This window comes from Lampetra fluviatilis, chromosome 33 (genome assembly GCF_964198595.1).
Source record: "Lampetra fluviatilis chromosome 33, kcLamFluv1.1, whole genome shotgun sequence".
Taxonomy (NCBI): Eukaryota; Metazoa; Chordata; class Hyperoartia; order Petromyzontiformes; family Petromyzontidae; genus Lampetra; species Lampetra fluviatilis.
The window spans coordinates 6,415,064-6,439,232 of NC_136307.1; the positions used below are offsets into that span (position 1 = coordinate 6,415,064).

Consider the following 24,169-nt stretch of genomic DNA (forward strand, 5'->3'; position numbering starts at 1 on the left):
GCAGTCACGAAAGCTTTAAATCGAAAGATGTGAATTATGATGATGCTGCTATTGATGACAATGAGGACGATGCTTTGGATTATGATGATTATGATCATAATGATGATGATTATGGCGCTGAGGATGATGACGAGGGTGACAGTGAACATGATGAGGATCAGGAGGAGGATGATGATGATGTGACAGTCATGTTTTGCACGGGCAAAACATGACTTTAAACCCCCCCGCCAACCCTCCTACGCATTTCACAAGTAGTACTAGTCGCATATCTGCATTTCCCATAGATATGCTAAAATTCCTCTTGATATGCAAATTATTTTGTCAAGGTGCTCTTCCTCCTCCCTCCCAGCTTAAATAGACGCTCCAAGCCTAGGACGTGTCATTCAGACTCTGTCTCATCGACAGACCTGTTCTTCACCTGAGGACGGCTGCTTGCGTTGTGGCCGAAACGTCGTGAGAATTGTTTTATTTTTATTATTTTATTATTTCCATTCTACGTGACTTTACCGAAAGAACCAATAAGATGTGACAGCTGTTGATTTGTTAGCTGTTGCCGTTGCCGAGGAGATGCGTCTGGGCCTGGAGCCACGCGGTCGCACCACCGCCCCCGCAGGCCGGAAACTCCCGAAGCCTCTCCTCACGTGCGTGACGCACTGCGTGTGCCACGCGGTGGACTTACATGGTCATAGGGTCCGTCCATAAATGACGTCACGAGATTTTAGACGACTTTTGACCCCCCCCCTCGTCACACGGCGTCACAAAAAGTCAGACCCCCCCCCCTCCTCAAATATGACGTCACAAAGCTCTGCCCCCCCCCCAAAGCTTCAAGTCGCTTTAAACTATTGTCATTGTAGTGCGTATTTAATGTGGCGCTGCACTCTGATGTTGTAGAAGACAACATTTATTAAAAAGTCTTTAATTAAGTAGAACGTGTTGTCTATATTTATTTTAAGTTGCGCATTTTGATGTGACGTCCCATTTCTCAAACCCCCCCCCCCTCGTCACACATCGTCACAAATGTCTGACCCCCCCCCCTAAGTGCGTGACGTCATTTATGGACGGCCCCTTACATGGTCATATACATCATCATCGTCGTCGTCTTCATCATCATCATCATCAGATTCACTGCCCCCCCCCACCCATCTCTCGCGACCCCGCGTGATGTATTTAATCCACTACCAGATGCGCACGAGATGATTTTTTCTTTATCGCTCCATCTCTTCGGCGGACGAAGCTCTCCGATCATTTCAGTTCCCACGTGGCTGTCGTTCCCGTCATTACCCGTGACGATAGACCATCGTTACTAAAAAAAAAGATACACGCACAAACATATTGTTCTATTCAGGGTCACAGCGAACAGAACGATCAGTTTACAAAACCAAGACCACCGCACCCTTTAGCCGTACCGACTATCAGGGAGGGTAAAGTGCTATTCTTTGGTTCTTTCGGTAAAGTCACGTATAAAGATAAACAATAAATAAAAGAATAGCATACTACGACGTAATAGCATACTACGACGTAACGTCGTAGTATGCTATTATTTTATTTATTGTTTATCTTTATACGTGACTTTACCGAAAGAACCAAAGAATAATTCATGCAGTCACGAAAGTTCCAAAATTAAGATTGAGGGTAAAGTGCTGTTTGCGAGCACCTTTGAATGCCTGACACGCACACGAGGGGGTGGTGTTTCCAGCACCAGCCCCGGCCGCCTTTGTCTCCCCATCGCTGATGAAGATAATCGCCGCTGATGTTAACCGACGATCTCACTTTCACCGACACACGCACAATGTCATGCACACACGCACACACACACGCACAAGTCTGTCTTGCAAGTCTTACACGTGCGTGAAACAATCACACACACACACTCTGTGTGTCCCTCCCACACAGTCTGACTCGCACACAGTCACACCCACACACCCACCCCCGACTGTGTCTCTCGCACAGTCTGTATTTCTTACACACATACAAGAAACACACACACACACACGCGGTGCCCCCTATGTCTCTCCCACGCAGTCACGCCCCGTCTCGTAGACACAAAGATCTCCCGTGTAGCCTTTCCCAGACTGTTGGAACAAGTGCAGCTAGCGAGCACGTGGGGGTGGGTGGCTAGCACCACGCCCGGCCGCCTTTGTCTCCCTAGTTGCGATGTGTATATACTGCACCAGCTACAGGACTCATTTGAGGCTGAGTCGACTTAGGGGAGGGCGATACAGATAACACTATGTAACAAAAAATTTGTTCCTGGGTACTACGTGTTACTTTTTTTTATTGCTTATGCCTAAAAAGTATTTTTTTAATGGTTATTATTCCCCACAAACTTTGCTTTTGTGAACAGGACTTTACATGAAGGAATGACACAAGTGCACACCGCGTTTTCTCATTGAAAATAGATACAATTCAAAATATCACTGTCCTGGTCACAAAAGCAAAGTTTTGTGGGGAACAATAGCCATTTTCTGTACTCTTTGAGGCATAATTAAATAACACTTACTACCCAGTGACACATTTTGTTTTTGTTACACGGTGGAATTGTCGCTGCTGCTGGCTGAACCCGGATTGCCAGGTTCGTAGCGCGGCGCGCTCACCGCTGCCGTGTCCCACAACCACAGACGCGCGTCCACAACACACCACACCCTCGACAAAGACAAAGATGCCCCCGTATAGTCTTCAGCAGGCTGTTAGAGCAAGTGCTGTTGTTAGCGAGCACCTGTGAAGGCCGGCAACGGTCCACTAAGGGGGGTCGGTGACCAGCGCCACGCCCGACCGCCTTTGTCTTCCGAGTGACGATGCTTTCTACGCATCGTCACTTGGTACTCATTTGAGGCTGCGTCGACCTAGGGGAGGCCCTGTGTATGCACACACACACACACACGCACACACGAACATTGTGTCTGCCAAACATCCATACACTCTCAAACGCATGCTTTTACTTTTTTTCACAAAGACAAAGATCTCCCGTGTAGCCTTTAACAGACCATTTTGGGACAAGCGCTGTTAAACCGACAGCGCACAAAGGGGGTTGGAGCGGCCGGCCCCATGCCCGGCCGTCTTTGTCTCTCCCCAGTGGCATTGTTTAACGCACCGCCACCAAACGGCTCAGCACCGGTTCAGCCACTGCGCCTCCGCTGCAAACCACCAACAACATGACTACGCTATCATGATTAGTATCCTAATTATTCATAACATTCAGACGCTGTCTTTCCGACCGACCTGTTCTTCACCTGAGGACGGCTGCTTGCGTTTTGGCCGAAACGTCGTGAGAATTATTTTATTATGTTTTACTTTATTATTTCCCTTCTACGTAACTTTATCGAAATAACCAAGAAGATGAATCCCTGCAGTCACGAAAGCTTTAAATCGAAATTTATTCATAACTACTCCGACTATTATTGTTATTTAATGACGTCTTGATGGTTCTCTTTCCGGACCCGCTGAATGTGGAAAACGCATTGTGAAAGAATGTTCCGGCGTATTTGCTGAGAAGTGGGCGAGAGGAACGAGAGCAGATGGATTTTGAATTGTTTTTTTTCTAGTTTTGTTGGCGCTGCGTTGTTATCGTCTGGCCTCCACGACAAACTGCGTGACTCGGTGGTCCGGCGATGCCTTCATCCCCCGCCCCCTAATCTCGATGACCAGAGTTCGTGTCATTTATACCTCGATAAGCGAAGCGGCGTGAAGCATATGTAGCGAGTCAGAGACACTAAGAGTAGGAGGAGGCACTCTGTGTTTATTAACGCGGCCTGACAGTAACGCTTAGTGACTACGGTTCCCAGCCAGGGCAGCTGGTAGACTGCCTGGATGGCGACACCGAGATGGTGAAGACTCCAGCAGCAGAACGACGAGATCCCACTCCACACGACAGCCCCGAGGTCCCATCCCGGGCCCCTCTTTTACTGTTGTAGTGTTGTAAAGGACGGACTTCTAAACTTCTTTATGGCACACACTGTGTATTGTCTTAATACACAGTCCCTATCACACTAAGGGGTATATGATCCCCTCACCCGTTACCCGGAGGAGGTGCAGCCTCCGGACCTTGCAGGCTCTCTAATCTCCCTGCTATCCCAGCGTCATCTGGCTGGACCTAGGGGATCTCTCCCCGACCACTGGTTACACTGAGCCCTAGCCCTGATAAGGGCTGGAGGTCTTGGTCCAGGGTCCTAGATGTCTTCGGCCGACTTGAGTCTTCGTGTAGCAGAATTGGCCTAGAGCTCTCAGCGCTCTGGCTTTTATACCTGTTCGTGGCCGGATTGTCCAATCCCCGGCCACCTTGTGGAACCCTTCGATTGGTCCTCCCCAATCTGGCGTTTGGATCCTACCTCACCCCATTTGACCCTGACCGTTTGATTGATCGGGAAAACCTTGTTTACGATCCGCTCGCGAACAGCGAGTAGTTATCACCACTACACTGTCAGTGTGGCCTGGCTCCGCCCCCGGCCACGCCCCCCTTCTGGAACCTACTAGCGGGTTCTCGATGTGACCCTTCCGTGACCTTTCCCCGAGATCCTTCTCCGGTCGATCACGTGGCCTGCTGTCAGTCAGGGCTGCTGTGAGCTGCAGACCCCCTTCCCTACCAGCAGCCAGCGCTATGCTGCTACGTGACCGATTCTATGTCACTACACGTGTATCGTGAGTTGCTTGATTGTGAAGCCTGGACAAGTGCGTTCCTGGATGCTGGGTGGGGTGGCCACCCCTGCATGAAATAAACGCAGTCTGCTGCGGGTGGAGGAGATATGTTGCGGGCGGCAGCGGCGGCAGCAGTGTGCGGGTAAAGCTAATTAAAATTGTTGCACAGTACTTTAGTACTACGTCTATGCGCCCACGTCTATGCCCAACCGCTATACGCTAGCACCCGCGCGGGACTGGCCAGTGTGATGAACTGTGGTAAAATACCGCGGGGGAGACCTTCATCCAGCAGTGGATTGACGTTTAAAGGACTGTACGTGTGTTTCAACATTGCCTGTTTAAATACATTATTATTGGACACACTAAACACAAACATATATATACAGTACATTGTATTTTATGAAATATATCGCCCCATGAAGACATCAATAGGTGCTCGCTGACAGCACTTGCCTCTGCAGAGCACAAAGTCTGTGCGGGGTGTCTGTGTGTGTCTGACGATGATGCACATAATGCAATATTTATTATCAATCGCCCTTTGTCAATCCACTGCTAGATTAACGGCTCCCCGCATCGTGTTGGTCGTAGGAGTTGTTTGATCAAACCATGTGGGGAGCGGTTAGTATAGCGGTTAGTGCGCTGTGCTATGAACCTGGCGAACCAGTGACAATTATCTGAACCGGTTCTGGGCCTCCCCGAGATTCGACTCAGCCTCAAATGAGTACCTGGTGCGGTGTGTAAAACATTGCCACTAGGGAGACAAAGGCGGCCCTTGTGTGCCGTGCCAGCCTTCGAAGGTGCTCGCTAACAGCACTTGCCTTTGTCTTGACCATCCCTCACACAAGGTCTGAGCCACAAATGAACCACAACACCTCGTTGATCTCGTCAAGAAGCATAAACCATCACCACGCGAACTCCGGTCATCCTCGCAGCAGCAACACCTGTTGGCTGACCATCGAACAAAGATGGTTACTGCATCGCGCGCTTTCAGATGCGCTTCTGCGGCCGTCTGGAACGCTCTTCCTTCCGATATTAGGAAGCCACTGGAGCTATGCACGTTTAAATCATCATCTAGATTGACAAACTCCTTTCTTTAGAACTGCCTTTTGTGCTTAGTTTGTTGTCCTTCCCTGACACCTCTGATTAGCACGTACGTACGGTGCGAAAGACGTTCAACATACATACGTACAAACCATGCTGGCAAGTGGGGGGTTCGTGGAAGGGACCGCCCACCGGGAATGGTTTGGATATCACTCGCCACTGATGTCAGCCGTGTTCGGGAGCGGTCTAACCGCTATGCCAACGCAGTGCGTCCAGTGGTACTATGTAGCCATTGGTATTGGGATGTGTACACATATAAGTTTTCTTTCATGACGTAGCACCTCCTTGATAGGTGCTAGCTAACAGCACTTGAATGACACCCACACACAATCACATCATCTTCTTACCCACGGGATGAGAGGGAGGATAACCTCATCATTCCTGAGTACGTATTCGCATTTCCAAATATCTTTGGTAGGCCACAGCATTAACACAAAGACAAATATCCCCCGTATAGCCTTAACAGACTGCCGGGGCAAGTGCTGTTAGCGAGCACCTATAAAGGCCGTCACGGCACACGAGGGGGTGGGTGACCAACACGACGCCCGGCCGCCTTTGTTTCCCTAGTGGCGATGTTTACACATCGCACCAGGTACTCATTTGAGGCTGAGTCGACCTAGGGGAGGCCCAGGTACCGGTTCAGATAATCGTCACCGGTGTTGGCCGTGAGCGGGGAATCGAACCCGGGTCGCCGTGTTCGTAGCGCAGCGCGCTGACCGCTACACCACCGCTCCCCTACACACGCACGCGCCGGTACATCGGCCAGTGCAGCCACGGAAGTGATTGAGCGCGTTTAAATTCGCCACGCAGTTGTGTGTGTGTGTGCGGTGTGTTCCCGACTAGTCCGGCGAGTATGCTTGCGGTGACGCGCAAAAGACGACGACGCCACAGAATTTCACAAAGGTCGCTCACAACGGCACCCAAGGAGCTGAAATATCGCAAGCGCCTCGAATCGCTCGAGTCCCCATCGCGATCAAACCCTACACTCCTCTTCTCTGCGTCGTTCGCGGCTCGTTTCGTTATGCGGTTGGTCCCTTTTGTAGCGGGTGGGTGGAAGATCATGATGGGGAGGCGGAGGGGGTGGGTAATGAAATGAGGTCACGGGCCGGATATGTTCATCCCAGACAGCTCAACCACGCTGCTAATGAGAGAGAAAAAAAATGTTCCTCCACCCCACCCACCCACTGAGTGAGTGAGTGAGCGGCATCATGAATCACAAGGCGGAGCGTATGAGCTGGTGGCGTGAGCTCGAGTGTGCGTGTATATTGCTATATAAGAAGCAGGCGAGAGTCATTCGTCTGAGCAGCTGTCTGTGCGCGCGTGTGTGTGTGTGCCCTTAAACGGTGCGCGGTTTGGAGGCTCGGCACTGCGCGATTTCCCAGCTGCGTCTCGGGATTTCAAAGACTGGGTCCGCGCCTCGGCAGTGCGCATCGAATCCGTGCAGAACTCACAATCTTTACGGCAGCAATCGCAGAAGCAACTCGAGGACAACCGTGCCGCGCTTATTTCAAACGAATTCCTGCGCCAGTTTTACGTCGACGAAATGGCAGTGACTCGCGAAGGGTTCCTCGTGAAAAGGGTGAGTCTTCTTCATTCGTGATTCATTCATTCGCCAGTTTCACGTTGCCTCGCACGCGGGTTGCTCCTTGTTTTTTGTTAAAGTGCGGTGGGATATTTGGCGCCCGCCATGGTAACGAGGAATTTCCACCGACTGTATAATGGTTGTGAACAGGAGGAGACGACTGTGTGTGTGTTGTTGACATTGCGCGCTGCTGTCGTTGGGCGCTGTGAACGCTTCATTTCATCTGGAGCAGTCGGGAACTCGAAGGAATGAATTTGGCACGACGCATCACCCCACCCCGCCCACCGTTCTCCTCCTCGTGCGCCTGTGTGCGGTGGCTATGCGAGACGCGTGTTTATGTATGTACTGTTTTTGAACTTCTTTCGCGCCGTACGTAGCCAGCCGTGCTAGTACGGGGTTGTGGGGAGAAAGACAACACACTAAAACACACAAAGCAGTTCTAAATAAATGTGTTTGTCACTCTAAATTTAAAAGTGCATAGCTCCAGTGGCTTCCTAATATCGGAAGGAAGAGCGTTCCAGACGGCCGCAGAAGCGCATCTGAAAGGGCGCGATGCGGTGACCGTCTTAGTTTGATGGCTGAGCCAACAGCTGTTGCTGTTGCGAGGATGAGCGGAGTTCGCGTGATGATGGTTTATGCTCCTTGACGAGATCAGCGAGGTATTGTGGTTCATTTTGTGGCACGCACTTTGTGGGTAATGAGTGCGACCTTATGAAGACTAACGCGTAGCGTTACCAGGTGTCATTGAGGACGGTACGTTAGTGCAGCACAGGGTGCAATCATATAGGATTGTCGTGGATAGGCGCCTCTTGTAGTCTAGTGGTAGTGCCTTACGCCGATAATTCTGACTCCCAGGCCAGCCTGGCAGCGTTTAAACGCAACAAAATCCGGCGACCTGAGTTCGATTGTCGGTCACGGATAACATCAGCGGCGATTATCTGAACAGGTCCTCGGACTCGCCTAGGTCTACCCAGCCTTAAATTAATGTCTGATGCACCGTGCGAACATCGGCCGTGAGAAGACACATGCTGCCGTACGTGGGTTTTACCCCGGCACCACTCTTAACACTTGCTCGCGAACAGCCCTTACCCCAATAGCCTGCTCGAGGATATGTGGGGGGAGGGGGGGGGTCTGTCTTATACGTGGGGAGCGGTGGCGCAGTGGTTTGGTCTGAAATCAGCAGCCAGAATAAAGCCCCCCTACCCCCCACGTGGAATTCTGTCCCAGAACTCCAGGAACCTAGGCGGCCAAAGTTGTCCATACTTCACCACGCTGGTCGTCACATTATTGTTGTGCTCATGTTCTACTGACGCCCCCCCCTCCTTCCCCACCCCACAGGGTCACGTTGTTCACAACTGGAAGGCTCGCTGGTTCGTCCTGGACTCGAACCAGATCCTTTACTACCGGAGAGAGGGAGGGGGCAGCCCCATGTCGCTGAAGGGCTCCTTCCCACTGCAAGGGGTCACGGTTGAATCGCCCTGCCTGGAATTCAGCAACCGCACCGTGAGTATGCGGTGTTTGTTCTGGAAGACTTTGCTGTTTTTTTTCCCCCTGGATTTTTCTGTTGCGTGTAGTCGCTTTAAGATATTCTTGGTTCTTTCGGTGAAGTCACGTAGATGGGAAGTAATAAAATAATAAATATAAAACATAATAAAAATAATTCTCACGACGTTTCGGCCACAACGCAAGCAGCCGTCCTCAGGTGAAGACCAGGTCTGTTGGGGAGACAGCGTCTGATTTTTATTTTTATTATTTTATTACTTCCCTTCTACCTGACTTTACCGAAAGAACCAAGAAGATCAATCCCTGCAGTCACGAAAGCTTTAAATCGTCACTTTAAGATGTTTCTTGTTCATATTTTTGTTTGTTGCGGTTGCACCCGAGTCAAGAGCCACGTGGCTCACAGGGTTATGCCTAATAATACATGAAACTGTAAACTGAAACTGAGAAGATACATGCAAATGCAAAGAAAAAGCTTCCCCGTATAGCCTTTAACAGACTGTTGGGGCAAGTGCTTTTCGTGAGCACCCATTAGGGCCGCTCCCACCCCAGGGTGGAGTGGGTGGCAAACACCACGCCCGGCCGTCTTTGTCTCCCCATTGTTTAAAACACCGCACCATATACTAATTTAAGGCTGAGTCGACCTCAGGGTAGGCACAGGACCGGTTCAAAAATTCGCTCCTGACATCGGTCGCGAGTCGAACTCGGGCCGCCGGGTTGGTAGTGCAGTGCAATGCTGGTGACCACTGCACCACAGCTCCCCCACACATGCGCGTTCACATACTATTTAGTGTTTCGTACACACAGTCTTACATTCATACACGCAGATGCATCGGGGGCTCATTCATTAATGCATACGTCGTATGCATGCACGGATCCACTGTCTGCACGCAGAGCCGACGACGTTACAATGTTTCCCTCTGTGAGCCGGAGTTGGACTTTGAAACAAAAGTCCCCTCTTCTCACGCGTGGCCGGCTCCACGCGGAGACACAGAGGCGATTGAGAATGGTGGCCGCCGCTGAGGCCGGAGCGGAGGGAGGCGGTGGGAGGTGTGGATGACGTAGCGACAGACTTCATCTGGAAACTCTTACCGTGTGGTCACAGCGTGTGCAGACCGCGTCTCAGTGGCCCCAAGTACCCCCCCCCCCACCAGCAGCTGTGTCCTCATCTGTCCCGCTGTCTCCCTGCGTCTTGCCGTCTGTCCACATCTATGTGTGTTCTCATCATCTGCTTTGCACACGTATATTTGAACGGCCTCAAGTCTTCCTGTGCCTCCATGTCTCCCTGTCTCAATATTTCCCGTCCCCGCTTATCTTTGTCCCGTGGGCTCCCTATCTCGAACCTCCGATGAGCACGTTTTGGGAACGTATGCTGGGAAATAAGTTCAACATACACACACGTACACCATTGGAACCTCATTTGCCAGTAAAAAATACGATAATTGTTTTTTTACCCTTTTATCTGGCAACAAAACTGAAACCTTTTTTTTACATTATCAGAGTTATGTTTTTTGTTTGCATTATGACTGCAGGTATTGTGGTCTATGCAAACATGACTCCTTGTAAAACAAGGTGTCAGTTTTGTTGCCAGATCAAAGGGTAAAAAACCAATTATCATACACACGTCTCAAGTCTCCCTGTCCCCACATATTCCCACATCTCTCTATCTCAGGTCTCCCTGCCTCTACATCTTTGTCCCCGTGCTCCTTTGTCCCCGCGTCTCCCTGCCTCGAGTCTCCGTGTTCCCATGTCTCCCCACACCGCCCATGAGGTCACCGATTCCAAGACCCACTGACCAAGTTTGGTCACGTTCCAACAACTCAGCGATTTTTTCCCTCGATTAATATTTTTTTTGTCCGAAAAAATTCCGAGTGCCAAGAGCACGTGCAATATTTTCCATAACGATTGAACGTGTGCTTATTATTTTAGTTCCCCCCCCACCCACCCCATCGTTAGGCGATACCGCTGCTGCAGTCTGTATCTCGTTTCTCCCAATTTCATTCCAAGTCGTTTCTTGAGACGAAGAATCCGTTTAACGCTCTCCGCAAGGGGCATTACATCACCCCGTGTGTTAGAGAACATCTTGCATAAGAACACATCGTAGACCTACTTATGAGAGCCCTTAAAACACGAGGCCTACTTTCTAACACACTCCTGTAGGTGTATGGTCAGCGCATGGCAGTAAACCCAGGAATATATTTTATTCTCAAAGCTAGAAAACAATTAAACTAATGGAGGGAAAGGAGATGAACGCGATCGCATTTTTGGTGTACGGACATTGGTGACCCGGCTGATAGCATCAACTCGCTACACTTGGGAAGTTAGTTTATAATTCTGGGCAAGCCGAAACCCGAATTAAAATCCAGGATCTCTGAGGCACTCAGCCACCGTCAGTTTTCTTTTAATCAGTTGGTTGTTTTAAGTCCTGGTTTTGCACTACACTCAGCCCAAAATCTCTCCTATGCCAATGACACATCTCCGTGGCCAGAGCAAGTGCTGTTACGGGACAAAAACACACCGATGCACTCATACAAAGTTGTGCTAATATTGTATTTATCAACATCAAGCGGGATGACTTGCTGAGTGGGCCCCTTCACTGGCCGCCTTAACCCGTAACTTTCCAACTGCGAGCGTGGCACTCTAACCACAGCACTGACCGTCGATGCCACCAAATCTCGCTACCATTTCCTTCCTTCTGGTAAATGCCACATTTTGTTGCACAGTCAACACAAGCCCTCCACTCGAGCCTCGTTTCCATCCTCGCACTACTCTAGGTTTCTGCCTTGCGACACGGACAAATATATCCTTCAAGGACCACTTTGACAGCCTTGTTACCACCACCACCATCACTGTCTGACTTGAGGTCTTCCCCTTGGTCACCTACCTCCGTGTGGCACTCCAATGCCAGTGTCGGTGACCTTACCTCCTGCTGCTCCATCCTGCGCACGCGTGCCAACCAACACGACATGCTGACTGCATCTTCAACTGGTGGCCTTTAGCGTGGTTGGCGTGGGCCCCTGGTGCAGTTAATTCAATGCATGGGGGTGCCCTGTTCAATGTTTTTAGCCTGTTTTGTTGACCCAAGTGCCTTGTGCCCCTCCGACCCATGGTGCAGTTGCACAGCCTTTACACTCCTCGACAGCTACGCCACTCTCTGTGATGTTTTCTTGTTCAGTTCGCTGCCGAACGTGCAAGCTGCAAAGGGAGTGACATCAGCCCTCATGGTTAACAGCGCTTGAGCCGACACTGCTGAGACCCTGGGTTCGATTGAACCGGGTTCTTGAGTGCAGTGAGGCGATGGTCTCAGCCTGGTCACCAATGACTGAACACAGATTTAAAAAAAAAACATCACGCTAAATCTGATTCTGTACTTAACGTATCTAAATTCGAGCTCACTGAACTAAATAAAAAAAGTAAATTTGGCCGTCGTGCGATGAACATTTCTCTCAAATGGTACAGCCATTGAGAAACTTCTGCCATTCTACTGTTTTTGGCCATGCACATATAGTTTCTCATTGTAGGGCCACGGCGTTATTGACGAACGCCATGATGGAATTTCACCACGCGTGATCGTGGGCCCGATGCCCACGCTGCATCCCAGAGGCACGCCGCTTGCCAACGCCGCTCGCCGCTCTGCCCCCCTCCCCAACCCCTCCAGACGGTGTTCAAGCTCCAGGTGCCGGACAAGGGGAGCTTCTACTTGCAGCCGTCGAGCCGCGAGGAGCGCGACTCGTGGGTTGCGGACATCCACGCGGCGTTGGGCATCTCGGTCGGGGGCAGCCCCAACAGCCCCCCGCAGTCCCTGACTCCCTCACCCCAAGCACACAGCCCATCGCTGACCGGGCCCAATGTCAACCTCGCGTGAGTACCGGCAAGCTGGTGGACCCGTCTGCCTGTCCGCTCACCTACGCGCCTGCTTATCTGCTTACCTACCTGTCCACAGTTCTGCCTGCCGACCTCTCTACCTGCCTGCATAGCTATCGGCCCACCACGCTAGCAGTATATCAGCCTGCCTACCAGGATATCTCTCGACTCTCTTGTCCGTCTGTCTGCCTACCTCACCGCTTCTCGGCTTGCATGACTGAGTGCCTTTCCGTCTACACAGCTACCTGCCTGCTGACCTTCCTGTTTTTCTCCATCTTTACCAACCCTGCAAATCTCCTTACGTGTCCGCGAGTCCAGCCGGCCGCCTGCCGACCTGTCTGGTCTGTCTACCTGCCTGTCCGTTTTTGTCTCTGGTTGCCTACCTGCCCGCTGGCTTACGTGCCCGCTGACGCTGCTTACCGGTTGCGGTTCCACCTTGTCTGGGGCGACCCGTGCGCTCACGCGCGCCTTCCCTGGCTGCTGCGTGCCCAGGGAGTTGGTGGAGAAGATGAAGGACACCGCGCTGGGGATCGCGTCCGAGTCTCATCACGAGCAGAGCGTCACCTACCGGCACTGCTTCACAGGTAAGGCGCCTCGCTTGCCTGCATACGTTACCTTGTTACCTACTTACTACCTCTTCTTGGTTCTTTCGGTAAAGTCACGTAGAAGGGAAGTAATAAAATAATACAAATAAAACATAATAAAATAAAAGATAAATTATTATTTTATTACTTCCCTTCTACGTGACTTTACCGAAAGAACCAAGAAGATGAATCCCTGCAGTCACGAAAGCTTTAAATCGATACTTACTACCTGTTTACTCCATTACCTATCTGTCTGTCTGCGTGTCTACTCCATTACCTGCCTACCAACTCCTACACTACGTGTTTGCTATGTATGGTCACTTGACATTGTGGACACCCTTTCAATCTAACAAAAATAGTACGTAATTACTTGTTGACTGACCTATCTGCATCCCTATCCACGTTGATACTGGCCTGTCTACTTGTACGTCTACCTGGCTGTCTGTCTCTCTACCTGCCTGTCTACTGGTCTACTGGACCTGCCTAGTTAACCATCTACCTGCCTACCAATCAAATGAGTTCCCATTTGTGGAATGCCAACCGTCATCCTGCCCCCGTCACAGCAATGCGGAGTTTCCATCACCGCTTCAGGACGATCAACGCACACTCTCACGTCGGCCGGGGGACGCCTTATGACTATGAACCTTGTTGGAGTAACCTACCGCCTGGCCCACCTAACCCCGATCCCAACGCGAACCCCACCCCCGGCATGTGTAGGGGCGAGCGTGGTGGACTGGCTGCTGGCACGCGGGGTGGCGCCGTCTCGCAACGAGGCCGCCCTGCTCGCCTCCATGCTTCTGCAGGGCGGCCTCCTGGAGGCGACCAGCAGTCGCGGGAGGGCGGCCGCCTCCCTGCCCGATCTCGCCCAGCGCTTCCTCGACGGATCCGATGCGTTCTACTGCCTGGTGAGTGTCTTCTAACACTTTCCAATCGAGGGTGAAAGCGTTTATCCATCGCCTCTGTCTGTCCGCCCATCCGTCTGTCTGTCCGTCAGTCCGTTTTTCCGAAGTGACAGCGATGGGGAGGGGGACACACACAATATGATCCAATATTGACGTGACTGTCGGAGGTTGCCCGATTGAAAACCGGCCGAGCGAATCGATCGCAAGTGGCCGCCCGAAACGCGGCAACGTTGGGTCTCGTCTGAACGACTCGGGTCTCCCTCTCGTCTCTCATCCGTCTCGTGCGTTCCTTCAGAACTGTGGGGGCGATTGCGGTATAATTCGTAACAAATAATCAATTTCTTAATTTGTGCGAGCGCGGCAATCAATTTTAGCGGTTAAACAATAAATTGCTTATATGGCCGTGGTGCTCGCAGTCTATGGGCACGAGCACTTGAAGATTTGACATCGCCTATTTATACAGTGGCTAACTTACAGTTCTTTGTCAATCCACTGTTGGGTAAAGGCCTCCCCCCATTGCTGTGTTGGTCATGGTGGGGGGGGGGCAAGAGGGGGTCTATTTGATCGTACTTCATCACGCCGGTCGGTGCTGTTCAGAGAAAGTGGAGGCTAGGAACGGTTCAGGCATCACTTGCCGCTGATGTTAGCCGCATTGAACTCGGCGATTTGATTAATTGTCACGATTCAAAGGAATCAATTCCATCGTTTAACAACGCGGTGCGTCTAGAAAATGTGCTTTGAAAAGGAATACCAATCGATGGATCGACGCGTTGATGCACCCATTGACGGCACACCGTTTGTTCTTTTGTTGTGCAGTCTGAAAACAACAGCAAATTTGGCACGGAGCTTACGGCCAAAGAGATCATCAACGGAATCTCATTCTCCGGGAAGATCATTCTGCAGGGTTACCTGATGAAACAGGTAAGGTTACGGGTCCAATGCCTTTCAGTCTCAAAAATCATCATCATCATCATCATCACCACAACCAACATCAACAACATTATCATCATTATCATCACCACAACCATCAATATTATCATTGCCACAACCATCATCAACAACATTATCATCACCACTACCACCACAACCATCAGCATTATGATGAATACCATCATCATAATCATCAGTATTATTCTTACCATCCCTATCATCATTACTGCTACGAGCATGATCATAAACATCATAACAAAATCGTTGTCATTTCCACTATAATCCTCATCACAACCATTATCATCATCATCATTATCACCCCCACCACAACAACCGGCATCATCATTTCCACTATCTTCATCAGCAACGTGAGCACTAACATTATCATCACCATCACCACGACCACCATCATCATCATCGTTACTACCATGAGTGTCAGCAACATAACCACCATCAACACAGCCACGACCATATTCTCTAACACCTCAATGATCAATCTGGTGTCGTTGTTGGCGGTGGTGGCGGTGATGATGATTGTGGTGGTTGTGATGATCGTGGTGATGATGATGGTGATGATGATCGTGATAGTGATGTTGATCGTGACGGTGGTAATGATGATCATGGTGGTGGTGATGATCATGACTGGTAATAACACTGCTGATGATGATGATGATGACTGTGTTGTTACAGGGACATCGGCGTAGGAACTGGAAAGTGAGAAAGTTCATCCTGAGAGAAGAACCCTCTTACCTGCACTACTATGACCCCACTAAGGTGACCTCCTCATCTCACCTCCTTACCCCACCTCATTAAAGTGTCAGCGTGCATGTATCTGTGGCGAGCATGGGGCGCAGTGATTGCACTCTTAGCCCGACGACCCGAGTTCGAGTCTCACTTATGGCCAACATCAGAGACAAATATCTGAACCGGTCCTGGGCCTCCCCTAGGTCGATTCAGCCTTAAATGGGTATGTGGTGTAAACATATCACCACGAGGGAGACAAAGGCGGCCGGGTTTAGTGCTGACTATCCACCTCTCATGTGCCATGCCGGCCTTAAAAGGCGCTGGTTATCAGCACTTGCCCTGACAGTCTGTTAAAGGGTATACGGGGATCTTTGTCTTCGTATGTGTCATGGTGTTCTTGTGTGTGGGGAGCGGCGACCACATGTTGCAATGCACTGTGCTACAAACCCCAATAGCGGGAGTTCGATTCGCAGCCATGGCTAACATCAGGTGTGGTTGGCGAAGACAACGGTGGCATTGTCAGAACCTGTCCTGGGTAATAGAACAACCTGTGGTGGGCCACATCTAGGTTGACTGAGCCTCAAATGCGGTGTGGGTTAACATTATTGAGACGCTGGAAAGAGAGGGGCAGGCCGGCCGGCAGGCAGCGTCGCGTGGCTCCCGCCGCACCGCCTCGCTCGTGTGCCTTGGGCGCCGGCCTTAATGGGCGCTCGCTAACTGTGTGCATGTATCTCTGTGGTGCGTGCAGGAGAAATCCGAACGCCCTCTGGGGGGGTTCCCCGTCCGGGGCTGCCTGGTCACGGCGCTGGACGACGGAGGGGTGCCTCCCGGTAAGCCACAAATGCCGCCAATGCACGACTCATTATTGTTACTCTACTACTACTACTGCGCTGGTTTAACCCGGGAAGGACGTGACTGAGTCTCAAGACTCTCTCTAGGACGGGTCCTGCGAAGATCGTGCAGTAGTGGGGGGGGGGCCGGGGGCGACGTTGTTGCTGTGTGTCATCAAAACTTGCAGGTTAATGGTTCAGCCATTGGGATGTTTTGGCCAATACCAGTTACAATGCACGTGGTTTTAGGTCGTGGAGGAAAACGGAGAACTCAGAGGAAGCCCATGCAGAACAGGAGGAGAAACATTCAAACGCCACGCAGAAAGGCGCCCGATTTGGGCGTTGAACCCAGGGCATTCTTGCTGTGAGGCACAAGTGTTACCATTCCGCCGCCCTGATGATAATGATCATGGTGCCACTTTTATTTGTGTCATGAACCTCATCATCATCAACTGCTTCAGGTGAGCACAGACAATGGTCATCATCATCATCATCATGTGAATATCATCATCATCATCATCACACACGTGTGCTTACAATTCAGATCTTTCACCCTCGAGTGGGTGTGGCCACGATTTGGGGGAGGTCCCCATCCAGCGGTGGATCGATCGTGGCTGATGATGTTCTACAAACCCCCAACGGCCATTTGTGCCCTTGTATAGACAAGTCTGGAGTTGACGAGTTGAGACGGGACACGGGGAGGGAGTGGCGGTCACATTCCAAACCGTTAACGAGAGCCTCGTGCTGAAAACAACCAAGTTAAATAATGATATATTAAGACGTTATGTTAGTCTCTTATATCAGTTATATTCGTCTGCAGTATTCTCTCGTTCCTCGTGAGGGAAACGTTCCGGAGATGATCGTGAAAAGCAAATTTCACGCATAATGATATTGGCGTATGAAAACACGTATTTTTTTTATTAACTACTTTCAATAAATGCTATCGATGAATAAGCTATTAGATACATGAAAATTATAACACAAACAAAGGTTGGTTAAAATAAACATAAAGTAAATAAAAAATGTAAGTATTAAGTAATTGTTGACAATTTAACTTACATCTTGATTTAAAGCTTTCGTGACTGCAGGGATTCATATTCTTGGTTCTTTCAGTAAAGTCACATAGAAGGGAAATAATAAAATAATAAAAATATAAAATAATGTCTCAAAACGTCATGATAATTTTATTGTTTTATATTTTTATTATTTTATTGTTTCCCTTCTACGTGACTATACCGAAAGAACCAAGAATATTAAATAATTGTTGACAATTTAACTTACCTTAAACGATGGTGATGTTGCACATTATCGTTTCATCTCATCACTTTCTCGCGTCACATTCTCTCTCATCGCTTCGTCTCATCGCTTCCTTTCTCTCTCTCTCGATGCAGCAGTCGCGTACAATTCCAGATGCGATTCGGCGGAGAGCCAAACTCGCGGATAGCCAAGTTGGTGAATAGCAGGGGAACACCGTCCACGCACGGCACAAACCTCTCCAGATGTGGCTTTTCGGCGTTGTTTCCGCGCGTTGCCCGTCACGCTTTTGTCCGACGCCTCGCTCCGCGTGCCGGGAGCTTCCCTGTGAACTCCGGACTTCTGACGCCGCACCGAACAACAGCACAAGCGGCGGCACGACCGCGAAAATTCTCCCCTGGGGGAAGGGGGGGGCAGCCGTGCCATGGCGCGGCACGGCACGGCCGCCGAAGAAAAATAAAAACCTCGCCGCCACCGCCGCCGCCGTCATGATTTCATTATTTAGAAACCACGACCACCGGCCCCGCACCTCGAGCCAGCCAGCGTCTAGACACATTGGCTGCGGCGTGGCCACACGAAGACAAACCACCGAGACAGGTGTTTGCTCTGTACCTGTCGTTGCCACCGTTTAACCAGACAAGAATTTAACATTGTCATCATGATCAAGCAATCGAACTTTATTTCTTCGAGGTGCCTTTCTTTAAATCAAGGCCTCCTTCCTGTATGGATATGTATATAAATCATTATCCTCCGTCAAAACTACGAAAAAATGTGCAATTTAAATTGGGTTAAGTTCCAACAATACATTTTGTCATGTTCATTTAGTTTTCATTTCATCTGTAAATGCCGGGCTAAGCAGGTGTGGTTATTTACCGAGGAAAACCTCGACGAGTCTCAAGGCTCATCTCTCTTTCAGGAGTGTACTGCTCCAGCAATGCGGATGTTTGGCCAGATGTCATGAATTTGCTTTTGTTAACACGTTTAAACAATTAAACTGGAGGGGGGGGGGGGGGGTTATGTGCCCCCCATTACGTAGCCTGCGCAAGCTCTATGGCAACCTGTTTGTACACAGTGGTAACCCATCAACTTCTTAGGTTTTTTCGGTAAAGTCACGTAGAAAGTAAAATAAAATAAAAACAAAAATCACGACGTTTCGGAGGCAACACAAGTCTCCGTCATCAGGTGGGACCGTCACAGCCAGATTAGCTGTATCAAGTGAGGCAATGATTCAAGATGTAATCCCTTAAGTAACCCATCAAAGCACTATTCAGGCTCCAACCTGCTTAGCTTCCAGAGATCGGGCGCATTCCAAGTTGACGCGATAACGGCGCGAGAGGGCAAATGCTCTTGCTCATGCTACGGCTGGATATCGATAACATCAAGGACGACGGCGATGATGAAGTGAAACAAATGATGACTTCAATGATGACTTAGCAGTGGCGACATCGCCCATACGGCTGGTGTGTATTAGCTACAAAACACTCGGTGCCGTCTGATTTGCAGCGGACGTTAAATATCTCGTGGCATCACTCGAAAATGTTCCGGCATTGTGGTCCAAATCTCGCCGAACTCTATAAGCAAAAAAAAGTTACTCGCAAATAAGCAAATTACTTGAACAGGAAACCAGATAGTGAATCGTCGCCCCCGACCGCAAAAACACACACACACAAGTAGACTCGTTCTGAAAGAGCTCTTAAAACCCTTAGCCAAGTTTTTCCTGGTTAAAAATAAATGCACGTACCCGTACGCGTCGTGATAACTGTGTCTCTGTCTGCTGTGTCTCCCCCACCTCCCCCCTCTTCGTAGGCGTGAGGGGGAACGTGCAGGATAACCTCTTCGAGGTGATCACGGCCGACGAGGTCCGATTTTATCTGCAGGCTGCGTCAGCAGCTCAGCGCAGCGAGTGGATCCGGGCCATCAGGCAACTCAGCTGAATGCACTTCGCCCTCCGTCAGGGCCAGCACGCCTGCGCTCGGTTCTGCAGCCCCGCGTGTAACCCGCTCAACACGCGCTCCGAATCTGTAGCAGCGAGCGCTGCGTACGCTCACCTGTCGTCTGCAATCAAAAGGACGCTCCAACATATTCGTCAGTCGCACTGCCCTGAAACGAACGTGCCGCGAGGAAGGGTCATTGCTTGAAACGTCGTCTGTTTTATGTATTATTATTATTAAGGCCCGCAGTTTTATTGATGAATGTGTTGAGTTGCTTTGTTGTTTGTGCTTGGGCAGCAGCATCACCAAATGATTTGTTTGTGCATTAGCTCCGTCCATACGTCTGGTGGAGGGGACCAGGATAACTCGTGAAGATGATGCAATGTACACGCTACTTTAGTATAACACATGCGTTGCTATTGGGGAATCGCCCTGTAGATAACTGACAACATTGATCAAAGGTTCAAAGGTCAAATCCTGGCGACACAAACCCAGAGCACAGAGCACTTATTTGTAAATATGCAAACACGTATGTAGCTCCGCTCGGCTACCCGTCGTCTTCTGTACCGTCGATTAAATACCTCCCGATGACAAACGCGCACATTTGGAAAGTGTTACGCGTAATCCAGCGCGAAGGCATGATTTTTTGTCCATTGCCAGTTTCACCGGGAAAGCCGCAACGAGTCTCAGAACCCCATTTATTTCAGGAGGGTCCTGCTACACTGGGATGTTTGGTGGCCAATTCCATCGGTGGGCGTTTGGCTTCATGTGGGAAGAAACGGGAGAAACCGGAGTAAATGCCACGTGTTATATAGAAACCGTGTTATATAGAAACCCTGTTATATTAGAACCCGGTTATATAGAAACCGTGTTGTTAAGAAACCGTTTTATATAGAAACCGTGTGAAAAAGAAACCGTGTTATATACAGAAACCGTGTTATATAGAGACAGTGTTATATAGAAAACGTGTTATATAGAAACGGCTTACACATTTGACGTTTAGCTCAGATAGGCAATTATAATCGTGGCACCCAGAGAGTGGCGACCAAAGGGAAACAAATATAAAGCCGGAAGTTGGTAAGCGACTTTCAGGATGAAGACCTTCCTACACCGTGTCGGTTGTGGGGGGTCGTTTGACCATACTTCACCACACCGGTTCGTGCATGATTGGTGAAGGGGGTTGTGGAGGGGAGCACAGGACCGGTTCGGGTATCGCTCGCCACTGATATTAGCCGTGGCCAGGAATCGAACTCAGGTAGCTGGGCTCGTAGTGCAGTGCTATAACCACTGCAATCACCATAAACTGATCATCACTCATTATTGTTATATAAAAGTTAGGCTTGTAATCTGCATATGTTACAATCGTGTATTTATTAAACATTTTTTTAAATATATATTTTGGTTGTTTTATTTATTGTACTTTACACTGAAATAGAAACACGTGTACAGCTGTCAGTGAAGCTGTCACCGCCAGCTAAGCAGCTAGAATAGCTGGTCTTCCGATCGCGAGGTCAACGATTGCAAATAAAAACAAAGATTGCTGATCAATGGATTGCCGGTAAAAGTTTTAACTTGTCACGCGCCGATGCACGGCATCCGCTCGCTCTGGAAGTGAGAGAGAGAAAGGGAGGGCGACTCCGAGGCAGAGGTCGCAACCGGATACCCGATACCCGTACCCTACCCGATACCCGGCTACCCGTACCCGGCCGGGTACGGGTACCCGTTTGCGACCCTGGTGCGGCCGGGTACGGGTAGACAGTGAGTCACTGGTGAGTAACCGTTTGGCACTCATTTCCCTACGTCTTGTCTCTTCTCACAATTCAAGTTCCTAGAATCAACCCACCTGCGCCTGCAACATGGCTTCATCGCAGAGGTCGCAATCAGGTACCCGATACCCGTACCCGTACCCGGCCGGGTACGGGTAGGGTACGGGTATCGGGTACCCGTTTGCGACCCTGGCGCGGCCGGGTGCGGGTACGGAATCAAAACCCTTTTGCGACCTCTGCTCCGAGGCGCCAGGAACCAAAGACGAGTGGGAATGCGGCAGCCACGCCACGAGCGGGTGCCAACAATTTCCCAAGCTCTGCTGTCCTCCACATATATATCGTGGCGCTTATCGGCCAATGGACGAGCGTTTACATATGGGAGGGGACGGTGAGCGCACCGGAGAAAACCCACGCGTGCGAGGGTGAAGCACTCAATCCCAGGGGGGGGGGGGGGTCGGCAAACCTGCGGCTCCGATGCCGCAATGCGGACGGCTCATTAAGGACTGCACCGTGGCGATATTTATTAAGGACCACCGCCTCGCGTTCACACGCATTGCCGCTCTTGAATTATTGAGGGGTGTTTTGTTGTTGTTACCGAATTCGTCGAAAATAAAAATATAAAAAAATACTTTTTTTTAGAACACGCTTTAATGAAATGTACTGTCCGAGCTGCCCCTCCCCCTGCCCCCTTCCCCCATCGCCCCTCCCCTCCTTCCACATGCCCCGCCCCTGGGCGTGGCTCCCCGAGGCTTGCCGCGACGTAAGGGACCACGTGGTAATTTACAGGCAACGTGAGTTGAGCGTGGACGATTAGAGCCGGAAACGTGGACAATTAGAGCCGTTAAAAAGATTGTTTAAAAATATTTTTTTGATAGAATATCGTGTTGTCATCAGTATGACATACCTATACGAAGTTTGCAGTCGATAGCACATTGGGAAGTGTGTAAAACTTGAGTTACAAGATTTCTTTTTTTGAGGATACAACAGACGAAGTGAGTGAAATAAAAGCGTGTAATAATAAGAAGAAGAAATGGCTCTTCTTGTGACGTTGCTGGCCGACCCCTGCTCTATACAAAACAGATGAAACAGGTATCCACAGTCTCATTTTGTTTTTGCTGTACCGCCTTCTCGTGGCGAGCCAAGGTCATAGCAACCTCCACGACACCCGCGGTGAAGGGAATCTTGCAACATTTATGAGATCCACCGTAAAAAAAAACTACCTAAAAAGTATTTTCCCCACATCCCGTCAGCCACACGGCCTTCTGGGAGCGCACACATATTCAGCGGCATCGACTGCACAATAAAACTATGGAGCGGTCTCGATCTTCAGCGTCCCATCGGAAGATTCAGCCTTCCTTAGAGCGTTTACTTTAAGCGCGTTCAAGTAGCCACTTGTCGCCGCTGGAAGGGACATTTTTGCAATGGTCGAAGTTGCCTGGCGTGTGCGCGAGTTAATGTTGTGGTTGTCCACCAGAGGCAATGAACGTCATACTCGGCACTCGGTCTGGTAAAACTCGCCACACCCATTGCTAATGTGTTGCGCTAATTGTCCTTTTTCATGAGTGCTATTATTGCAAAGCCCTCCCACATGTGTACCACACATTGTAGCAATGAATGCATCACTGTGGGCCGAATGAATGAACGTGTGATTTGGCGAGTTCATGACTCTTACACGTAAACTCGAGCGTCGCCAGGTCGTTAGCGGCAATCTCCGTGGTTTCAGCGCTACCCCCAATGCGGCCGGGTAACTTCTCGGGGTATTCACCACCACGGGCGTGGTGGTTGAGCCACCGAGCAGACACCAGAGGTCGCAACCGGGTACCCGATACCCGTACCCTACCCGATACCCGGCTACCCGTACTCGGTCGGGTACGGGTACCCATTTGCGACCCTGGTGCGGCCGGGTACGGGTACGGGTAAGGAATCAAAACCCGTTTGCGACCTCTGGGTCACACCCGGGCTGCAGACGCTCGTGGTTTGTTTTTTGTTAAATGTAGGGGAGCCGATGGGTGTCTTGCCCAGTCACTGAGAACTGCTTTAAAAATAAACCCATATACAGCGATACCGCGATTAACATTTTGCATCCTCTTGTCGTTTCACATAAAGCCTCCCAAAACTTGACTTGTCTGGCCACCGTCATTCCGAATCGCTTCCCTCTACCCCCCCCACTCCACGCTGCTCCATGCAGCACGCTTCTGCTAGCTCCTTCCTCCTCTCTTCTCCATGTATTCCCTCCCCCTCTCATCACCCTCTCATCCCCTGACATCTTGGTCCGGTACTCCCCCCACCCCACGTCCTCCCCCTTCTTGCGCTTGTCTCCCTGCTGCTCATCTTGAGCAGTGCCCTCTCGTCTGCCATCTCGCCTCTCAGTCTATGTCGCCTCGTCCAGGGTGGCATCTCACAATCTCTGCATTGTCCTTGCAATGCATCCTCTGCAGTAACCGCCAACATTGCCCGACCCTACAGCGGTCGGCAACGTGCACGCGACTCTTTGACCGCTTCGTGACGTTAAAGACCACCAGCCTCGTACTCAAATGCATTGTGGCTCT

At 50.3% G+C, this 24,169-nt stretch overlaps 1 protein-coding gene across 1 annotated transcript; it reads left to right on the forward strand.

The window, feature by feature from the left end:
- The first annotated feature begins 6,949 nt into the window (after window positions 1-6,949).
- Window positions 6,950-21,248, forward strand: LOC144943994 (pleckstrin-2-like). The gene is made up of 9 exons (XM_078871942.1): window positions 6,950-7,312; window positions 8,654-8,818; window positions 12,474-12,676; window positions 13,172-13,263; window positions 13,981-14,168; window positions 14,982-15,086; window positions 15,786-15,869; window positions 16,588-16,669; window positions 19,730-21,248. Exons 1-9 carry the CDS (start codon window positions 7,277-7,279, stop codon window positions 19,855-19,857), a joined length of 1,083 nt encoding a protein of 360 aa, XP_078728068.1. The 5' UTR covers window positions 6,950-7,276; the 3' UTR covers window positions 19,858-21,248.
- The last annotated feature ends 2,921 nt before the right edge of the window (window positions 21,249-24,169 follow it).

Excerpts from the sequence above, each read along its gene's own strand:
- LOC144943994 (XM_078871942.1), top strand. The coding sequence starts at position 7,277 with ATGGCAGTGACTCGCGAAGGGTTCCTCGTGAAAAGG. Across the intron at positions 7,313-8,653 it reads AAGGGTTCCTCGTGAAAAGG|GGTCACGTTGTTCACAACTG; the intron begins GTGAGTCTTCTT and ends CCCACCCCACAG. Across the intron at positions 13,264-13,980 it reads CTACCGGCACTGCTTCACAG|GGGCGAGCGTGGTGGACTGG; the intron begins GTAAGGCGCCTC and ends CGGCATGTGTAG.